We start from the raw sequence: 22074 nt of genomic DNA, 5'->3' as shown, positions 1-22074 counted from the left end.
TGATTCCAGCCATGAAAGCCTTCGACAATACATCTAACAAAACTTTTAAAATTTCATTATTATTTCATTGTTGGTGATTTTTATGACAGAACCTATTAGGAACTGCCATTTATAATGAAATTTTGAAAGTTGTGTTAGAGTTCTGAAATTTTCACCACCAGAACTTTAGCAACACTGTAGAAGCAAAGCACCAGCGCCCCCTAGTTTTCACCACCAGAACTTTAGTTTTGTAAGTACTTTAGAACCATTTAGAACAGTGGTTCTCAGCCTGTGGGTCCCCAGGTGTTTTGGCCTTCAACTCCCAGAATTCCAAGCCAGTTTACCAGCTGTTAGGATTTCTGGGAGTTGAAGGCCAAAACATCTGGGGACCCACAGGCTGAGAACCACTGATTTAGAACCATTGATTGCACGTGCCTATTAAGAAACATTTCTGCACTACTGAGCTTTAAGTCCAGTACAAAAGTTCCAGGTCTTAGTGGGAAAGAGGAGCAATTGCCATTATCCCCTTGAAAATATAAAAGACAAAATTGATAAGACAACAAAAAAAAATACAGAAGTTAAAGAAAAGTCTCATTTTTTAAAATTAAGATATACTACATCTGCCAGGCAAGTTTTAGTAATGTTTAAGGGCCCTTCTACACAGCCATATAGCCCAGAATATCAAAGCAGAGAATCCCACAATATCTGCTTTGAACTGCATTATCTGAGTCCACACTGCCATATATTCCAGTTCAAAGCGGATAATGTGGGATTTTATTCAGATGTGTGGAAGGAGCCTAAGAGTGATCAAGAATGTGAAGGCCCAACATGACCTTCTGCAGTGACTTGTGGCCTTTCCACACAGCCCTATCTCCCAGAATATCAAGGCAGTAAATCCCACAATATCTGCTTTGAACTGCGTTGAGTTCACACTGCCATATATTCCAGTTCAAAGCGGATAATGTGGGATTTTATTCAGATGTGTGGAAGGAGCCTAAGAGTGATCAAGAATGTGAAGGCCCAACATGACCTTCTGCAGTGACTTGTGGCCTTTCCACACAGCCCTATCTCCCAGAATATCAAGGCAGTAAATCCCACAATATGTGCTTTGAACTGGGTTATCTGAGTCCACATTGCCATATATTCCAGTTCAAAGCAGATAATGTGGGATTTTATTCAGATGTGTGGAAGGAGCCTAAGAGTGATCAAGAATGTGAAGGTCCAACATGACCTTCTGCAGTGACTTGTGGCCTTTCCACACAGCCCTATCTCCCAGAATATCAAGGCAGTAAATCCCACAATATCTGCTTTGAACTGCGTTGAGTTCACACTGCCATATATTCCAGTTCAAAGCGGATAATGTGGGATTTTATTGAGATGTGTGGAAGGAGCCTAAGAGTGATCAAGAATGTGAAGGCCCAACATGACCTTCTGCAGTGACTTGTGGCCTTTCCACACAGCCCTATCTCCCAGAATATCAAGGCAGTAAATCCCACATTATCTGCTTTGAACTGCGTTATCTGAGTCCACACTTCCATATATTCCAGTTCAAAGCAGATAATGTGGGATTTTATTCAGATGTGTGGAAGGGGCCTAAGAGTGATCAAGAATGTGAAGGTCCAACATGACCTTCTGCAGTGACTTGTGGTCTTTCCACACAGCCCTATCTCCCAGAATATCAAGGCAGTAAATCCCACATTATCTGCTTTGAACTGCGTTATCTGAGTCCACACTTCCATATATTCCAGTTCAAAGCAGATAATGTGGGATTTTATTCAGATGTGTGGAAGGGGCCTAAGAGTGACCAAGAATGTGAAGGTCCAACATGGCCTTCTGCATGTTGGACCTTCCACACAGCCCTATCTCCCAGAATATCAAGGCAGTAAATCCCACAATATCTGCTTTGAACTGTGTTATCTGAGTCCACACTGCCATATATTCCAGTTCAAAGCAGATAATGTGGGATTTTATTCAGATGTGTGGAAGGAGCCTAATAGTGATCAAGAATGTGAAGGTCCAACATGACCTTCTGCAGTGACTTGTGGCCTTTCCACACAGCCCTATCTCCCAGAATATCAAGGCAGTAAATCCCACAATATCTGCTTTGAACTGCATTATCTGAGTCCACACTGCCATATATTCCAGTTCAAAGCAGATAATGTGGGATTTTATTCAGATGTGTGGAAGGGGCCTAAGAGTGATCAAGAATGTGAAGGTCCAACATGGCCTTCTGCATGTTGGACCTTCCACACAGCCCTATCTCCCAGAATATCAAGGCAGAAAATCTCACAATATGTGCTTTGAACTGGATTATCTGAGTCCTCTACTTATTCCTGGGCCTCTTTAGTGCATATTACTGGTTTGGACTGCAACTCCCAGAAACTCCAAGGCGAGTTGTTTTGGGAGTTCTAAAGGTCCAGTGTGCTCCAGCCAAAACCAGTATTTTTTAAAGTTTTTATTGTTGATTGCCAGTCAAATGCTACATAATTTTAACCTTGGCTGGCACCATATTTTCCCCTTTGGTTATTTTGTTTTGTACTGTTTTTAGTGGGAGCTTGTCTAGGTAAGGATATGATCAGCCCCTAATACATACAATCCAAAATGTATCCTTTCTGCCCTAACCACTGGTGACCAAAGATTTGTAGTGCCATCCAGAGAGGATCTTAATGGGCAGACATACCTCTGTGTCTACAAGGTATTTTATACCTCCCCCCCCCCCCCGCCCCATTCCCACAGGCATCATCTCAGAAACTCTAAGATTGTATCCTTTCAATGCCATCCTTTGCATTTCTACTTCTATGAACCAAGTTCATAGAAGTTACTCTCAGGTAAGTATGCATAGGATTGCAGCCTATATGCATACAGTTAAACAGGATTGAGTAACTGGCTCTTTGGGTTATTCATATTATAATAACCTTTTTGAGACTTTCGTAACAGAGTTGAGTTCATTTATATGGCGCTTTTTAACAGTGGGCCATTCCCCAAATAGGCCATAATAGACACCAAATAAAGGACAAAATATAACATCCATCTATATAAATAAAAGGGCCCCCGATGGCGCAGTGGGTTAAAGCACTGAGCTGCTGAGCTTGTTGATCGAAAGGTCGCAGGTTCTATTCCGGGGAGCGGCATGAGCTTCCGCTGTCAGCCCTAGCTTCTGCCAACCTAGCAGTTTGAAAACATGCAAATGTGAGTAGATCAATAGGTACCGCTCCGGCGGGAAGGTAATGGCGCTCCATGCAGTCATGCCGGCCACATGACCTTGGAGGTGTCTACGGACAACGCTGGCTCTTCGGCTTAGAAATGGAGATGAGCACCACACCCCAGAGTCAGACATGACTGGACTTAATGTCAAGGGTCTACCTTTACCTTATATAAATAAAAATGTAATGTTCTAAAATTACAACTCTAAAATTACAACAGCAAAACAGCAGAGAGGAAACAACCAGGCACATCTTAACACCTCTCAAGAGGGGATTTTCCCAGGCTCAGGCAGGTCTTCAAATGCTAATGAAGGTGGTCAGTTGAAACATTCACACCTAGCTCCAGCAGGGAAGAGCTCCTTGCCCCACCCCAGCCATTCCACAGATATATAAACCCATTGTCCTATTTCCAACAGACCTCACTACCTCTGAGGATGCTTGCCATAGATGCAGGCGAAACGTCAGGAGAAACACCTCTAGCCCAAAAAAACCCACAAGAACCTAGTGATTCCAGCCATGAAAGCCTTCGAAAATACAATGTAATGTTCGTTTGTGGGATTAACAGATCTCAAAAACCACTGGACAAAATGACACCAAATTTGTCAGCAAAACAAATTGTAATCCGATCTATGTTTTACAAACAAAAAAAAACCGTAAAAAATGAAGGGGAAATAACTTAAAACTCCCCAAAAAGAAAAATGCCTTACAGAGCATGCGCGAAAGCCCCTCTCCCCATTGCACGAGAAGAGTGAAGCCCCAACCGTTGTGAGGGAAGAGAAGCCTTGCCATGGAGTACCTTTCCATGCGTGGGCCCTTCTTCCTTCCCTCCCTCCCAGTTTCCTTCCTCTCTTTGTCGGCCCCACCAAGCACAGACCTCTCCTCCTTCTTTCCCCCCTGGAGAGGGGGTCAGGTGGTTACTCCGTGTGGACGCTGCTCGCCAGACTTCATGTTCCCTTGCCTGGGCACCGACGAGAAGGGAACTTTGCAGCCCTCAACCTTGCAGGGCCCGGCGGGGGCGGGAGGCATTTTTCAAGGTGGGCCTTGCTCACCCATATTGGATCTTTCTTTCTGCCTCAGCCACAGCCATATGACCTTGCCTGTGTGCCCACCCACCAAACAGGGATGCCCTGCAACCATGGCAGAAAGAAAAAGGGGCAGCACTGGGTGAGCGATACCTGCCTTGAAAAGCACCTCCCGCCTGCCCCACGCTCGTCCAGCAAGGCTGAGGGCTACAGCAAGGCTCCCTTACTACTGGTGCCCAGGCAAGAGGGAAGGAAGGGAAGAGGGTGAGAAGAAAGGAGAGAAAGAGGGCGGGAAAGAAAGAAGGAAAGAGAGAAGGAGGGATGGAAGAAAAGAGCAAAGGAAGGGAGGAAAGAGGCAGAGAAGGAAGAAAGGAGATAAAGAAGGTAAAGAAAAGGGGGGAAGGGGAGGGAGGAGAAAAGGAAAGAAAAAAGGAAGGAACGAAGAAAAGAGGGAGGGAAGGAAAGAAGGAGAGAGAGAAAAAGGGAGAGAAGATTGGCCACAGCAACGCTAACAGACCAATGAGTGTCCATCACTCATAACCCCCCCCCCCCCAAAAAAGTGGAAAGGACTTAAAATCCCCCCAAAAGATAAATGACAAAAAGATAAATGACATACAGAAAAAGGGAAGAAAGAGGGAGGGAAGGAAGGAAGGAAAGGGAAAAGAAAGAAGGAAGGAAGGAGAGAAGGAAGCATGGAAGCAAAGAGCAAAGGAAGGGAGGAAAGAGGCAGAGAAGGAAGAAAGGAGATAAAGAAGGTAAAGAAAAGGGGGGAGGGAGGAGAAAAGGAAAGAAAAAAGGAAGGAACGAAGAAAAGTGGGAGGGAAGGAAGGAAGGAGAGAGAGAAAGGGAGGGAGGGAAGATTGGCCACAGCAACGCTAACAGACCAATGAGTGTCCATCACTCATAACCCCCCCCCCCAAAAAAAGTGGAAAGGACTTAAAATCCCCCCAAAAGATAAATGACGAAAAGATAAATGACATACAGAAAAAAAAGGGAAGAAAGAGGGAGGGAAGGAAGGAAGGGGAAAAGAAAGAAGGAAGGAAGGAGAGAAGGAAGCATTGAAGCAAAGAGCAAAGGAAGGGAGGAAAGAGGCAGAGAAGGAAGAAAGGAGATAAAGAAGGTAAAGAAAAGGGTGGAGGGGGAGAAAAGGAAAGAAAAAAGGAAGGAACGAAGAAAAGAGGGAGGGAGGGAAGGAAGGAGAGAGAGAGAAAGGGAGGGAAGATTGGCCACAGCAACGCTAACAGACCAATGAGTGTCCATCACTCATAACCCCCCCCCAAATGGAAAGGACCTAAAATCCCCCCAAAAGATAAATGACGAAAAGATAAATAACATACAGAAAAAAGGGAAGAAAGAGGGAGGGAAGGAAGGAAAGGGAAAAGAAAGAAGGAAGGAAGGAGAGAAGGAAGCATGGAAGCAAAGAGCAAAGGAAGGAAGGAAAGAGGTAGAGAAGAAAGAAAGGCGAGAAAGAGGAAAAGAAGAGGGATGGAAAGAAATGGGAAGAGAAAGAAGGAAGGAGGGAAGGAAAGAAAAAAGAAAAGGAAGGAAAGAGGGAGCGAAGAAAGAAGAGAAAGAAAGAGAGGGAGGGGGGGAAGGAAAGACAAAAGGAAGGATGGAAGCAAAAAGCAAAGGAAGGAAGGAAAGAGGCAGAGAAGGAAAAAAGAGAAAGGGAAGGAAAAGGAAAAGGGAGGAAGGAAAGAGGTAGAGAAGGAAGGAAGGCGAGAAGGAAAGAAGAAAAGGGAAGGAGGGAAAGGAGAGAAAGAGGGAGGGAAGGTTGGCCACAGTAACACGTGGCGGGTACAGCTAGTAAAAATATAAAATCTACACAATTTTAAAAAGAAAAAGTCAGTGTAAAGCATTGTAATTAAAAGATACAGCTATCTTTAATTATATCTCAAATAAAAAGCTTGGGTAAAATTAAGTAAAACCTAAGTGACAAACCTGGCTCTCACTTTGATGGACCTTCTGGCTGAGGCCCCTTCTGCACAGCTGCATAAAATCCACATTGAACTGGATTATATGGTAGTGTGGACTCAGATAACCCAGTTCACTGCAGATATTGTGGTTTGTTGTTTATTCGTTCAGTCCCAGCCCATGCCAGAGCTCCCTATTGGCCGTCACCACCCCCAGCCCCTTCACAGTCAAGCCAGTCACTTCAAGGATACCATCCATCCATCTTGCCCTTGGTCGGCCCCTCTTTCTATTTCATATTGTGGGTTATCTGCCTAGATATTCTGGATTATATGACTGTGTGGAAGGGCCCTGAATGTCAGATTGCATCTCATCAGTTTGAGCAGGGTGCCAGTCTCATCCACACCTAGTAAAAGCACCTGTTGAAATGCTGAGTACTTCTTAATAAGTGGGCATGCGCAATCCATGGTTCTAAATACCATATATTCCGGCATATAAGACGACTGGGCGTATAAGACGACCCCCAACTTTTCCAGTTAAAATATAGAGTTAAGACAACTCCCATGCATAAGACTACACACGCGTATAAGACGACCCCTGACTTTTGAGAAGATTTTCTTGGGTTAAAAAGTAGTCTTATAGGCCAGAATATACTGTAGTTCTAAAGTACTGACAAAACTAAAGTTATGGTGGTGAAAACTAGGGGGCGTTGGTGCTTTGCTTCTACAGTGTTGCTAAAGTTCTGGTGACGAAACTTTCAGAACTCTAACACAACTTTCAAAATTTCATTATAAATGGTAGTTCCTAATACAGTGGTTCTCAACCTGGGGTCCCCAGATGTTTTTGGCCTTCAACTCCCAGAAATCCTAACAGCTGGTAAAGTGGCCGGGATTTCTGGGAATTGTAGACCAAAAACATATGAGGACCCCAGGTTGAGAACCACTGTCCTAATAGGATCTGTCATAAAAATCACCAATAATGAAATAATAATGAAATTTTGAAAGTTTTGTTAGAGTTCTGAAATTTTCACCTCCAGAACTTCAGCAACACTGTAGAAGCAAAGCACCGGCGCCCCCTAGTTTTCACCACCAGAAATTTAGTTTTGTAAGTACTTTAGAACTATTTAGAACCATGGATTGCACATGCCTAGTGGGCATGGGATTGTGTTTTGGACCGCTTTATATGACCTAACCAAAATCTAGTTAGTTCCAGCTAGAGTTGGAGGAACAGAATCAGCTGGTACACAACAAGTCAATTCTTATGTCTATTCTAGCTGGGATGAACAATTACATTTACATCTTAGTGACTGATGTACATTGAATTCTGTCAACACTTGCTCCTGTCAATGTTTTTCTTCTTGAATTAATGCTGCTTATTAGGACCAAGCCAGGTAAAATCCTTAGAGGGTTTCCATGATCAGATCACAGTTTCATTTTGTCTTGAAGTTCAAAGCCGCTGCAGTGCCTCGGGATCATCAGTCTGGGGAAGTGAAGCCATCAAGTGGAGGTGCTTGAGCCTCCCTTCTGTCCTGTTCTGCCAGAATGACCTGCCCCTTGTAAGCTGTGATCTGCCCCATTGAGGAAAACATACTGGGACCATCCCAATCCAAGTAACACCAGCTGGGAGAACAGTGGCTTTATATAGGCAGGGTAGGGACAGCAGCAGGTGAAAGGAACTGACAGGGTATATAAAAAAAACACCTTTTCCATTTCTAGTCTTTTTTAAAAAAATTAAAAGCAAGCTTAAAATCCAGCTCACATTGTGTGTCCTATGAAGCCCTACCTGAAATGGTTCTAGAAATACCACATTTCAATTCTCCATACACATGGGAAAGACTGTCATAGAATCATAGAGTTGGAAGAGACCTCATGGGCCATCCAGTCCAACCCCCTGCCAAGAAGCAGGAATATTGCATTCAAAGCACCCCTGACAGATGGCCATCCAGCCTCTGTTTAAAAGCCTCCAAAGAAGGAGCCTCCACCACACTCCAGGGCAGAGAGTTCCACTGCTGAACATCTCTCACAGTCAGGAAGCTCTTCCTCACGTCCTTGTGGACCTGTGTCACTGCTATCTCCCCTTTACATCTCCCCAACCCCCTTACAGAAGTCCTTCCCATGTCAACACCAGATTTTCATGGAAGCACATAAACACATTTTAATAATAATAATAATAATAATAATAATAATTTGTTTATTTATTTGACCAGTCCTATGACCATTTTTTTAAAAAAATTACATTTTAAAAATAGTATTTTCTGCTTAGGTTCCTTCCACATAGTCCTGTATCCCAGAATATCATAGTCATGTATCCCAGAAAGGAAGTGACAACAGTATAGAAAAACACCTTTCGTATCTAGTCTTTTAATTCAAAAGCAAGCTTAAAATCCAGCTCACATTGTGTGTCCTATGAAAATCTACCTCAAATAATAATAATAATATTTATTTATTTATTTATTTGATCAGTCCTATGACCATTTTTTATTTTTTTATTTTTTTACATTTTAAAAATAGTATTTTCTGCTTAGATCCCTTCCACATAGCCCTGTATCCCAGAATATCAAGGCAGAAAATCCCACAATATCTGCTTTGAACTGGGTTATCTGAGTCCACACTCAAATAATATGAGATTCTCTGCTTTGATAATCTGGGATATAGAACTGTGTGGAAGGGCCATTAGTTTTAAAGGTTTTTTTGCTGTTTGCTGTTTGGTTTTGACAGAGTAGTTTGCCAGCTAATGTCAGTGGTATGGTCTGAAGGGGTGAGAGCTGAAAAGCAATATAGTAATAATAATAATAATAATAATAATAATAATAATAATAATCTTTATTTATACCCCACCACCATCTCCCCAATGGGGACTTGGAGTGGCTTACATGAGGCCAAGCCCAAACAACAAATTACAATAAAATAAAACCAAAAATACAAACAATAAACAACCACATCATAATTACATAAAACATGTGAAAACATAGCAATATAAAATTACAACAGGCACAATCACAATGATAATGGGCGAGGTACATGTAATGGTTAAAAGAGAGACTGATTAAAAACTCAGGCGAGATAAGAAAGAAACAAATTATACTCAAGCGAGATAAGAAAGAAACATATTTGCGGAGGAGGACTCATTATAGTGGTGGTTGTGGAATCAAGCTTTCCCACAAGAGGGGGGAAGCATGTACTCCAATGACAAAACGTTGAGGCTGAGCACTAGTGTGAGGATGTAAACCTATTCATTAGGCTTGGGCAATCCATGGTTCTAAATGGTTCTAAAGTACTTACAAAACTAAAGTTCTGGTGGTGAAAATTTCAGAACTCTAACAAAACCTTCAAAATTTAATTATTATTTCATTATTGGTGATTTTAATGACAGAACCAATTAGGAACTGCCATTTATTATGAAATTTTGAGAGTTTTGTTAGAGTTCTGAAATTTTCACCACCAGAACTTTAGTTTTGTAAGTACTTTAGAACCATTTAGAACCATGGATTGCCCAGGCCTACTATTCATCAAAAGCGCAGCGGAAAAGCCGGGTTTTAAGGTTCTTTTTAAAGGTTTCTAGGGTAGGGGCTTTCCTAATTTCTCCAGGTAGTGAGTTCCAGAAAACTGTGAAGTCTAGGGTCTCACTTGGTCAAAAGCAGGAGCATCATTCAAATCAAAAAAAGATTGTAGAACGAAGAATTACAACTCCTTCCTCCAGCATTTGTTCTCAAGTTTAATACCCCACAGCTCCCTTATCTGCATGCAACTGCTTTGTGTAAAAAGAAAACATCTGGCCAATGCTCTTGGTGACTTGTTAACTTTGGCCTTAAAACTTGGGAAGTGTGTAACACATGATGATTACTCAGTCTTAGCAATGTGCTTTGCATGGCAATAGTCAGCCACTGGGTAACAATAATTTCCCAACATTTGGAGCCAGGGCGTGACACTTAAGGTCTCCATATTTTGGTGGACTACAACCCCCATCCCAACCCGACGGGCTTTGAATGTTTTGACACCAGGGATCAGGCATTCCCCATCACTGAGAAATAATATTTCGAGTCTTTAAAAGTGATTATCCACGATAATGTCTGAACACACAAAGTCAAAATGTTACTGTTTATAGATCTATGCACTCAACTGCCTCCAGCAGGGTTGCTGGGCATGAAAAATGTTATTTTACCCTGTTAATTTGTTCCCATTCTTTTACATTGCACTTTGTTTTTGTTTTTATGAATCTTCACCACATATGCTCCGCATATTCATATTAAATTGGGATTTCTCAGAAGTAATTTTGAGCTAAATAAGATGACGAATGGCTTCTATGAGCATTCTTCGGAGATGTTATTTTCAGTGCAGAATACAGCTTATGTAGTCCATGCTGTTTTCTCCATCTCCAAACCATGTGATGTATGTGCTTCTCTTCCTTTCCACCCCACCTTCCTGTGTGTTGTTGTTATTGTTAATCTCTTGCTTAAACCCTACTCCTTTGATACAAGTCACTTTCTTTGTGTGATTTTTTCAGAGGGGCTTCTGAACAATGCCAGGGATACAAGTGTCATGGATACTCTACCACTGAATGGTAACCACGGCAATAGCTACAGTATTGCCAGCAGTGAGTACCTGAGCAACTGTGTGCAGATCATTGACCATAGTTATAACCAGAGTGAGACTGCCTTAGAGAAAAAGATTCTGAAAGAACTCACCTCCAACTATATCCCTTCCTATCTGAACAACCACGAGTGCGCCAATGAGCAGAGTAGGAATCTGATGAACACGTTTGTCAACAATCTAGGCAGTGGGAATGAGGACGATGCCATTGTTCTTGACGATGTCAGCTCATTCAACCAAGAAGAGACCATGGGCTTGGAACTCATCCATGAGGAATCAGATGCCCCATTGCTACCCCCCAGGGTGTACTCTGCCGAGAACCACCAGCCTCACCATTACAGCAGGAGACGGATCCCGCAAGACAACAGTGAAAGTTTTTTCCCCTTGCTGACCAATGAGCACACAGAAGATCTCCAGTCACCCAACAGAGATTCTCTTTATACGAGTATGCCTACTCTGGCCAGCATGCCAACCACAGAAGGTGTCACCACCAGCACTCAGACCGAAACCCCGCCAGCTAAAAGTGGTGACGCTGATGACGTGTACTACAAGAGTATGCCAAACCTGGGCTCCAGGAACCACGTCCAGCAGCTACACACTTATTACCAGTTGGGGCGTGGCAGCAGCGATGGGTTTATAGTCCCACCAAACAAGGACGGGACCCCAGCAGAAGGAACTTTGAAAGGACCAGCTCACTTGGTCACTAGTCTATAGAACACTACGGAAACATTTTAACCAAGCAAATGCCCCTTGTCCAACACTTGGATGACTGTTTGGAGTTCAAATGGTGATAATATTGTGTGTTCCCCTACTTCATGCTGATCTAAACAACAAACACTTCTCATATCTTTTTAATGGAATTTGTAGGCCCACCCAGAAAGAATGCTAACTGCTGTGATCCCCCCCGTCCTGTCCCCAGCCCTGCCCCACACCAGAGAGACTTCCATGTGCTAGATCAAGGGAGGTGGCAGCAAGTGGTCCAACTCCTGGATCTCCTCAAATTATACTGTCTGTAAACATTTTCAGATGTGCTCTTCCTCTTATTGCCAAGGACCTGGTTTCCAAAAGGCCAAACATGCATTCGAAACGACTAGCGGTGATGCATCTAGACTGGAGTGCTGCACAAAACAGAAGCAAAAATAGTCAAACTGTTTAATCTGAATCTGTATCACATAATAATAATAGTTTTTGGTCTCTTACCACTTGATATAACCACAGCTCCTTCCGCTGTGGAGCAAACAATACCTAAGGAAATAGAAAGGAAGTCTGTAATTGTATGCTGCACAGCATATTTTTATGTTTTTCTGTATTAACTGATGATAATTCTAATGGCAGAAAAAAAAATGGAACAACTCCTATGTAATGTACAGATACTAGCATTGCACATATAGTCTGCTTTTTGTTCCGCCAGAACTTGCGTCCCTGTTAATGTAGTGGAAAAAACAAACAATCTTTTCTGTTGTGCTGGTCTTGCAAGTTTGTCTACCAGTAGAAGCAAGAATTTTTCATACATCCTGTTTTGGCCATTTTTCCATTAAAAATCCACTGGATAAAACAAAGTAATTTACTTTATAAAGACCTTTCTTTTCAATAATATACACCACATTTCTGCCGTATAATATATCTTTCCTCCACACCTTATTCCTTTCCTCTGTCGATAAGTTTACCAATATACACTTCAACCAGGTCAAATCTTGGTGTTTTTAGGCACAACCGATGAGATGTGGCAGCACTTGTGGCAACCAGCCTTTCACGAAAGTGTTAGGTACCTTTCTAGGAGCCTGGATGATAATATAAAGAGGATTTCTGCATGTGAACTCAGGACCTCTGCAGAAGACAAAGTCTAATGCTTAGGTGAGAAAATTATATAGAAAACTGACTCATAGAAATGAATTTTTAAATTGTTTTGAAGCGGGGAAAATCTTTCCATTATTTTTCCTGCTAGGAAATCTATTTATTTGACAAGATTTAAAGTAATGTGGGCCCCGGTGGCGCAGTGGGTTAAAGCGCTGAGCTGCTGAGCTTGTTGACCAAAAGGTCGCAGGTTGGATTCCGGAGAGCGGCTGTCAGCCCTAGCTTCTGCCAACCTAGCAGTTCGAAAACATGTAAATGTGAGTAGATCAATAGGTACCGCTGCGGCAGGAAGGTAACGGCGCTCCATGCAGTCATGGCGGCCACATGACCTTGGAGGTGTCTATGGACAACGCCGGCTCTTCGGCTTAGAAATGGAGATGAGCACCAACCCCCAAAATCAGGCATGACTGGACTTAATGTCAGGGGACAACCTTGACCTAAAGTATTTATTTGACAAGATTTAAAGTAATGTGGGTTCCGGTGGCACAGTGGGTTAAAGCGCTGAGCTGCTGAGCTTGTTGACCAAAAGGTCACAGGTTCGATTCTGGGGAGCGGTGTGAGCTTCCGCTAACAGCCCTAGCTTCTGCCAACCTAGCAGTTCGAAAACAAACAAATGTGAGTAGATCAATAGGTACCACCCCAGCGCTGAGCTGCTGAGCTTGTTGACTAAAAAGTCGCAGGTTCGATTCTGGGGAGCGGCTGTCAGCCCTAGCTTCTGCCAACCTAGCAGTTCGAAAACATGCAAATGTGAGTAGATCAATAGGTACCGCTCCGACAGGAAGGTAACGGCGCTCCATGCAGTCATGCCGGCCACATGACCTTGGAGGTGTCTATGGACAACGCCGGCTCTTCGGCTTAGAAATTGAGATGAGCACCACACCCCAGAGTCAGGCATGACTGGACTTAATGTCAGGGGACTACCTTTACCTAAAGTAATGTATTCCTTCCCAAGAGGTCAATTCGCAGCACAGGTTCTACCTTTTAAAATTGACGATACGTTTTGTACGGTCACGGAATTGAAATGACCTCATTACTAATATTTGTTGTAACAGTGAGATTTGTTTGCTAACCAATAAACATCTGATGATGATTTAGAAGGCACTGTATGTATGTCCTGTACAGTCTCTCCTAACTTTTTCCATCTAGAGCAAAAGATTTTAGTTCTTTTAGAATGAAGATAGCTATGCAAATAAAAAGATTATTCAGCACAAAATTATGCAGAGAGGGTCTGGATTAAAGTAGTTGCATTAATGCACTTAATTTGCACCTTGTTGATGCTATGTATAGAGCAGTCATGGGGAAGTCAGAGTAGATTTGGGATTGTGTGGCATGAAAAAGGAAGAGGAGGAGTTTAGGTTTTTTCCCCCCTCTCTATGACAATCCAAACAAAGTATCTGCCTATCAAGGAAAGCTGCTCACACCATAGACCAGGGGTCCTCAAACTTTCTAAACAGAGGGCCAGGTCACAGTCCCTCAAACTGTTGGAGGGCCGGATTATAATTTGAAAAAAAAATGAACGAATTCCTATGTACACTGCACATATCTTATTTGTAGTGCAAAAAACACTTAAAAACAATACAATAACACTGTTCTACAAATTTTCAGTTTTTCTCAGTTGCGGAAATGAAATGTGCCGTTTCTTGATAAATTTAACATGCTGAATTCAAATATAATAATTAAATGTGTTAATTGGCTGTGGTTTTTATCCAACAGCTATTTCAATTTTCTCCACAATAGGTAATTCGTTAATATTATGATAATGCGCCTAACCTTACTGCATGTATATAAACCGTGAATATTTACAAAATTTTAGTCAAATTATATTGCCAATAGTTTATACATGAGAAATATTTATTTAATTAGTCTATTGTTTATGTTTGTGCAGCAAGAAACTATATTAGTAGGCCTAATGCAGTTGAAAAGTCTGAGTTTAAATGTCGCTTTAATCGTGACTTTAGTTTATATCCCGTTTGCTTCTCTTGACTTTTCTTTTGTATTCAAGGAAAGGATTGTCTCTTACAATGCACCAGCAGTAGTCTGACAGCATTGACGGAGTCCATTTGCCTTGATATCTTTTTTCCATAGTGCTTTATTTACACACGTGCAAGGCATAACTACAGTAAAAAGAACGATGTAAAACGATGTTTAACGATACTGTCTCAGTCTTCAACTGACTGACCCTCACTGTTCAAAAGTCTGGCCTTATATAGGGCTTTCTGGCTTTTGCACACGGCACTAATACTGCGTCATCAAACTTTCTAGAGTATTCTAGAATCTTCCATAGTCGCAACATGCATTTTTTCAACCATACGTGATCACGTGATTGCTTATATCATAAAAACTAGAGCCAATATACATTTTTAAATGTCATTTTTGTTTTCAGCACCCCAAAATCATAAAAGAACAACTATTTTCAGGCCCGCAACTTTTTCTCCGTTGAACAGTGTAATTAAAATGAAGAACAATTTTAACAAATATCTTATTAGTATTTCAATGGGAAGTGTGGGCCTTTTGGCTGATGAGACAGGATTGTTGTTGTTGTGTGCTTTCAAGTTGTTTCAGACTTAGGTTGAACCTGAGCGAGGGCCGGGCAAATGACCTTGTAGGGCCGTATTCGGCCCCCGGGCCGTAGTTTGAGGAACCCTGCCATAGAGCTTTCCATTAAATTCAAATACCATCATCAGAGAATAGGTTTTGTCTGGTAGAGAAAAATGTTCACTCTCACAAATGTGCAAGCCACAAAAATGCATGAATGTACATCTGCACACACACAAACATATACACCTCCTAAACTGCTAAGGTTTCCCTTAGTGGCCTCCCTGTTTATGAGGAGCACATTAATTGCCTTCAGGTAATTAACATCACATCGAGTTTGGTCTTGTATTTTGTCAGCTCATGTGATGCCTCTCCAGGAATGTTTCTCCTTTGTTTTCCTGCTTGCCATTGTTAATTTCATTTTCAAGAAAGAAGCCATCACTCTCAGTCAGATTAGCATGCTTAAAAACTGGGAAACAATTAGTTGAGAAGAGCCCACTAAATTCACGAGAAAATGAAATAGCCGTGCTGAACTGTATCTCCTAGGGAGTTGTTGAGAGATCTTTTTTGGCATCCCACACCCTGACCTAAGTGCTCTTTTGTCAATACTTGCTTGCAGGATTTTGCAAAATAAATTAAAATAAATTCACCAGTGCTATTTGAAGTTTATTTTTTTGAGATAGATAAGTTGAATGATACTTCCAATGGGTTAACTAGGAAAATCTAATGCGTTAAATAGAATAATTCGAAATAAGACGAGATAGTTCAATCAAATATGTGATCAAAATAAAATGAATCCAGTGACTCCTATCCTTTTGTGAAGGCTGTGTTCAAACGCTATTCCTGCTTCCAGAAACACCTCATGCAGTGTCTTCTAAGCGCAGACATACTGTGTCTCTACATACACTGTTTTGTTTTTGTTGTGGTTGTTTAGTCCTATGTACTTTTGATTAAAGTGGCAATGCCCCCACTAGGTCTGCCGTATTTTGAAAGTTTCATGGCTGGTTTGGACCAGGTTTGAAATCCCGAGAGTTGGCAGATTTGTTCCTCTTCTGTAATCCATGTTTCCTGGAGTGTGATAATACCAAATTGGGACAGTCCTATGCAGATCACAATAAATACTAAATCACTGTGTGGAACGAACTGGAAGTGTTACGGCATCCCAGATGAAGCACAATGTAGAAATGATCATGGATCTTCTTTGCCATTAGCATTGCTGCCTTTAAAATGGTTTCTACTTCCATTTTGACAGAGTAGACTTACGAAATATTAGGCATGTACAATCCATGGTTCTAAATCAGTGTTTCTCAACCTTCCTAATGCCGTGACCCCTTAATACAGTCCCTCATGTTGTGGTGACCCCCAACCATAATGTTGTTTTTGTTGCTACTTCATAACAGTCATTTTACTACTGTTATAAACCATAATGTAAATATCAGATATGCAATATGTATTTTCATTCACTGGACCAAACTGCACAAATACCCAATGCACCCACATGTAAATGCTAGTGGGGTTGGGGGAGGATTGATTTTGTCATTTGGGAGTTGTAGTTGCTGGGATTTATAGTTCACCTATTATCAAAGAGCATTCTGAACTCCACCAACTATGGAATTGAACCTAATTTGCCACACGGAACTCCCATGACTAATGGAAAACACTGGAAGGGTTTGGTGGCTATTGACCTTGAGTTAGGGAGTTGTAGTTCACCTATATCCAGAGAACACTGTGGACTCACGCAATGGTGGATCTGGACTAAACTTGACACAAATACTCAATATGCACAAATGTGAGCACTGGTGGAGTTTGGGGAAAATACACCTTGACTTTTGGGAGTTGTAGTTGCTGGGATTTATAGTTCATTACAATCAAAGAACATTTTGAACTCCACCAACAATAGAATTGGCTCAAACTTCCCACATGGAATCTCCATGACCATCAGAAAATACTGTGTTTACTGATGGTCTTTGGCGACCCTTCTGACACCCCTTCGCGACCCCTTCAGGGGGATTTATAGTTCATTACAATCAAAGAACATTCTGAACTCCACCAACGATAGAATTGGCTCAAACTTCCCACATGGAATCCCCATGACCATCAAAAAATACTGTGTTTACTGATGCTATTTGGCGACCCCTCTGACACCCCTTCGCGACCCCTTCAGGGATCCCGACCCCCAGGTTGAGAAACACTGTTCTAAATGGTTCTAAAGTACTTACAAAACTAAAGTTCTGGTGGTGAAAACTAGGGGACGCTGGTGCTTTGCTTCTACGGTGTTGCAAGAGTTCTGGTGGTGAAAATTTCAGAACTCTAATAAAACTTTCAAAATTTCATTATAAATGGCAGTTCCTAATAGGTTCTGTCATAAAAATCACCAATAATTTATTTATTTATTATTCAAACTTATATGCCGCCACTCCCCTAGGGCTTGGAGCGGTTTACAAGAAACAAACTCGAATCTAACACAATTTAAAACAACATATCAAAGATCAAAAGCCTGTTGAAACAAATATGTCTTACAAGCCTTGCAGAAAGCTGATCAGCCCCGCAAGGCATAGACTTCTGGTGGTAGAGTGTTCCAGAGCGATGGTGCCACTGCTGTAAAGGCTCTGCATCTAGTTGCTGTTAGACGCAAGATTTTAATACTGGGAACTTCCAATAAATCTTGGTCCTCGGAACGAAGAGATCTCTGGGGTTGGTAGGGGGTGAAGCAGTCCCTCAGGAACATCGGCCCCAGACCATGTAAGGCAGTGGTTCTCAACCTGGGGTCCCCAGATGTTTTTGGCCTTCAACTCCCAGAAATCCTACCAGCTCCTAACTGGCTGGGATTTCTGGGAGTTGTAGGCCAAAAACATCTGGGGACCCCAGGTTGAGAACCACTGATGTAAGGCCTTAAAGGTAAGTACCATCACTTTAAAAGTGATCCGGTGCTCAATCGGTAACCAATGCAGCTGCTCATCGGAGCTCTCGCGAGAAGCTGAGCAACTGCATTGTGCACCCATTTAAGCTTCCGGATCACCAGCAAAGGAAGGCCAATGTAGAGGTCGTTGCAGTAGCTCGGTCTTGAGATGACCATGGCCTGGAGTACCATAGCTAGGTCGTTCCTGGACTGATAATGAAATAATGAAATTTTGAAAGTTTTGTTAGAGTTCTGAAATTTTCACCACCAGAACTTTAGCAACACTGTAGAAGCAAAGCACCAGTGCCCCCTAGTTTTCACAACCAGAACTTTAGTTTTGTAAGTACTTTAGATCCATTTCAAACCATGGATTCCACATGTCTACGAAATACAGAGAGAGCCCACGCCATATTGACCAGTCTTCTTGAATGTTTTCCCTTTTGAGCTTCCAAATACCTGTAACGGGAGGGAGATAAGGGTTTAATATTTACAAGGTAATCTAACAACTGGCTATCTTGCAACAAAGAGTTTATCTGTCACTTCTAAAATGTTGGGGTTAGATTTATTTATTTATTTTTGGAAACACAAGAATGTACTAAAAACAAAACAAAAATGGCAAAAGTGACCAACGATTTTCAAATACGATCCTCTTCAAAAACCACGGCCCAGTGTATTTCCATTGGCTAAATCAGGTAGCCATCAGAGGCCAAGGAGTGCCAGCCTTGGGTTGCCTTAGTAGATGACCTCTGTCTTAACACCAACAGAGGGAGTGTGGTTCTAGACCTCTCAACGGCCTTTGATACCATCAACCATAGTATCATTCTGGAATTCCTGGAAGGGCTGGGAATCGAATGCACTGTGCTGCAGTGGTTCCAGACATACCTTCCAGGCAGGTTCCAGATGGTGGTGCTCAAAAAAAGAGCTGTTATGTGGTGTCCCACAAGGTGACATTCAATCTCTAATTCTCTTTAATACTTACATGAGAGAGATCATCACTGGGAGAGATCATCCATAGGCATAGGGCACAACTGGGACAGAAACTGGATGACTCTAGGAGAGCTTGGCTCCTTTTGAACATCGGAGGAAGCTGGGGCACCTTTACTGTTGGACAGAAGCAGGTGAGTTGTTGTTATTATTATTATTATTATTTGTAAATCTATATAAATAAAAATGTAATGTTCAATTGTGGGATTAACATAACTCAAAAATCACTGGACGAATTGACACCAATTTTGGACAGAATAACCCAATGAGTGATCATCACTCAAAAAAATTGATTTTGTCATTTAGGAGTTGCTGGGATTTATAGTTCACCTACAATCAAAGAGCATTCTGAACTCCACTAACAATGGAATTGAACCTCAGAGGCTGGATGGCCATGAGGCTGGATGGCCCATGAGGTCTCTTCCAACTCTATGATTCTATAATTCTACTCTTCATGGTTCATTAAAAAAAGTTTCAACCCTCCTCCCTCTTTTTTTTCCTGGCTATGGCCCTGCTAACAGTAGTATTGTTAATACTACATTTTACTAATTTGTGTGTGTGTGTGTGTGTGTATAGATAGTGTGCTGGTACGGCTGTACCAGGAGCTCCAACTTTATTTTCTTTCTGTTATCTGTTTTGCAGTTATATTACAGGCCTCCTGTCCATCATAATTAAGCTTTGATTCTGCCCCTTGTTCTGGGCTCTGGGAGGGAAAGGAGCCATTTTTTGATCATAGAATCAAAGAGTTGGAAGAGACCTCATGGGCCATCCAGTCCAACCTCCTGCCAAGAAGCAGGAATATTGCATTCAAATCACCCCTGACAGATGGCCATCCAGCCCCTGTTTAAAAGCTTCCAAAGAAGGAGCCTCCACCACACTCCAGGGCAGAGAGTTCCACTGCTGAACGGCTCTCAGAGTCAGGAAGTTCTTCCTCATGTTCAGATGGAATCTCCTCTCTTGTAGTTTGAAGCCATTGTTCTGCGTCCTAGTCTCCAAGGAAGCAGAAAACAAGCTTGCTCCCTCCTCCCTGTGGCTTCCTCTCACATATTTATACATGGCTATCATATCTCCTCTCAGCCTTCTCTTCTTCAGGCTAAACATGCCCAGCTCCTTAAGCCGCTCCTCATAGGGCTTGTTCTCCAGACCCTTGATCATTTTAGTCGCCCTCCTCTGAACACATTCCAGCTTGTCAATATCTCTCTTGAATTGTGGTGCCCAGAATTGGACACAATATTCCAGGTGTGGTCTAACCAGAGCAGAATAGAGGGGTAGCATTACTTCCCTAGATCTAGACACTATGCTCCTATTGATGCAGGCCAAAATCCCATTGGCTTTTTTTGCCGCCACATCACATTGTTGGCTCATGTTTAACTTGTTGTCCACGAGGACCCCAAGATGTTTTTCAGTCTCACACAAGGTAGCTAAGTTATAGGACGTAGACCAGCTTGTCCCGTAGAAAAGCTTCCTTTCTCAAGAGCATCCAGGGGAACAGAGCATCCAGGGGAATTGACCATCCAGGGAAACTGAAGTCCAGGAAATTCCAATAACATCCGGGGATACAGAAACAGAAATTCCAAGGGAATGGTCCCAAAAGCTCTGGCTGATTGCTCACAGCCTCTCAGCATCAGAGGGAAAACAGCCCTGCAGTTTCTAACAACAACAATTTTTATTGATTAGCCAATTGGCCTTATCAAAAACAAACAATGCAGACATAATTGTTAATTGTTAATTGTTCTGACCAGGAAGCTTGGTTTTGGCCATTAGATTGTTCTAAAAAGCACAATTTTGGAAGTCTATTGTTTTCGAGGTTTCTTATTTTAGACCAGTAGTTAAAGGCCCTGATTTTAGCAAGTCCTTCGAAAGAATATTTTTCTAGCTCTGCTCTGACTGCAGCAGCGGTGGTCTTGATGTTAACACCAAGTATCTGTCTTAGGAATTTTGATTGTGCTTGTTCCAGTATTGGTAGCTTGCTTAGGCCCCAGATTTCAGCTCCATATAATATCATGGGGACAATTTTTGCTTTGTAAACTTTGATTATCGGGGATAAAGATCCAGGATATTTATGGGATAACAATCTTGCCAGTGTGTTAGAATGAGCCCTAGTTTTGATCGCACGAGATTGAAAGTGTGCAAGTTTCTAAGAATTCTCGAAGGGAGAACAGCTTTACAGATCCACGGAACTCCAGCTGAAATATCTGCAGGCCTTGGCTGGTAGGTCTACTCAATGCCCAGATGCATTTGGGGTCGGTAGTGGGTCCCACATCAGCGAGGCCTGGATAGTGGACAGCCTAGGAGAGGTTAAAAAGGGGTTTTCTTGCAAAGAAAGTACAGTTAATCAAAGTCAGGTACCAGTCCATTGAGGACTAGACTAAGAAAGCCTTGAAGTATTGTTTGAACCTTTGAAGATTTGTTGTTTGTTCCATAATAAAGACTTTGTTGTATCCTTAAAGTCTCTAAAGACCATCACTTCAGAAAAATCCCTGAGAACCTCTCTTTGAGGCCCCCTGGCTTACCGCTGGGCTTAAAGTATACATCCTATAGAAAAGTACAGCTGTTATGGGCCCAGCGCACGACAGAACAATATATATATACACACACACATACACACACACACACACACACATTTATATTCCGCCCTTCTCACACTGAAGGGGACTCAGTGTGGAGCACAGCACATACACGGCAGATATTCAATGCCAGGACACAGATTCAAGCTTGTAACTCTATCAAAATACATATAAGATAAGAAATGAGCCATTACAATATCAGCCTTACCAGGTCTTGCATGGAAATCTCCCTCCATAAAAAGAGACTTGTTCATTGCTTCATCAATCAAGCTTTTAGCCCTTTGTTCTGATGTACAAGAAAAAAAAGTTCCGTCTCCCGAACGCATCCATCCAGCCTTTTATGGCTTCCTATATTTATCACAGCCAAATGCTGCTCTCTTAAGCTTGTATATCCCATGCTGACATTTATGCCATGACTTCAAAGGCGTCATGACAGTCCGTTAACCATTCAGGTGATGATGATAGAAGTGGAATCTACAACAAAAGGCTCCAGAGTTTATGACTCAGACAAGCCTTCACCAGGACATAAGT

At 42.1% G+C, this 22074-nt stretch overlaps 1 protein-coding gene across 17 annotated transcripts in view; it reads left to right on the top strand.

Annotated features, from left to right (window-relative positions):
• Positions 1-12267, top strand: part of ADGRL3 (adhesion G protein-coupled receptor L3) — a 388836-nt gene extending 376569 nt beyond the window's left edge. For 12 of the 17 annotated variants that reach the window (XM_067464127.1, XM_067464130.1, XM_067464131.1 and 9 more), the window contains one exon: positions 10619-12267. In XM_067464127.1, coding sequence (XP_067320228.1) covers positions 10619-11418 — 800 coding nt within the window. In that variant the 3' untranslated portion in view covers positions 11419-12267. The remainder of the gene's footprint in view (positions 1-10618) is intronic. The other 5 variants (XM_067464132.1, XM_067464129.1, XM_067464126.1 and 2 more) reach the window with 1 other exon arrangement.
• The last annotated feature ends 9807 nt before the right edge of the window (positions 12268-22074 follow it).

Source organism: Anolis sagrei, chromosome 2 (genome assembly GCF_037176765.1).
Source record: "Anolis sagrei isolate rAnoSag1 chromosome 2, rAnoSag1.mat, whole genome shotgun sequence".
In the NCBI taxonomy this organism is placed as follows: Eukaryota; Metazoa; Chordata; class Lepidosauria; order Squamata; family Dactyloidae; genus Anolis; species Anolis sagrei.
This window is presented reverse-complemented; position numbering and strand designations above follow the sequence as displayed.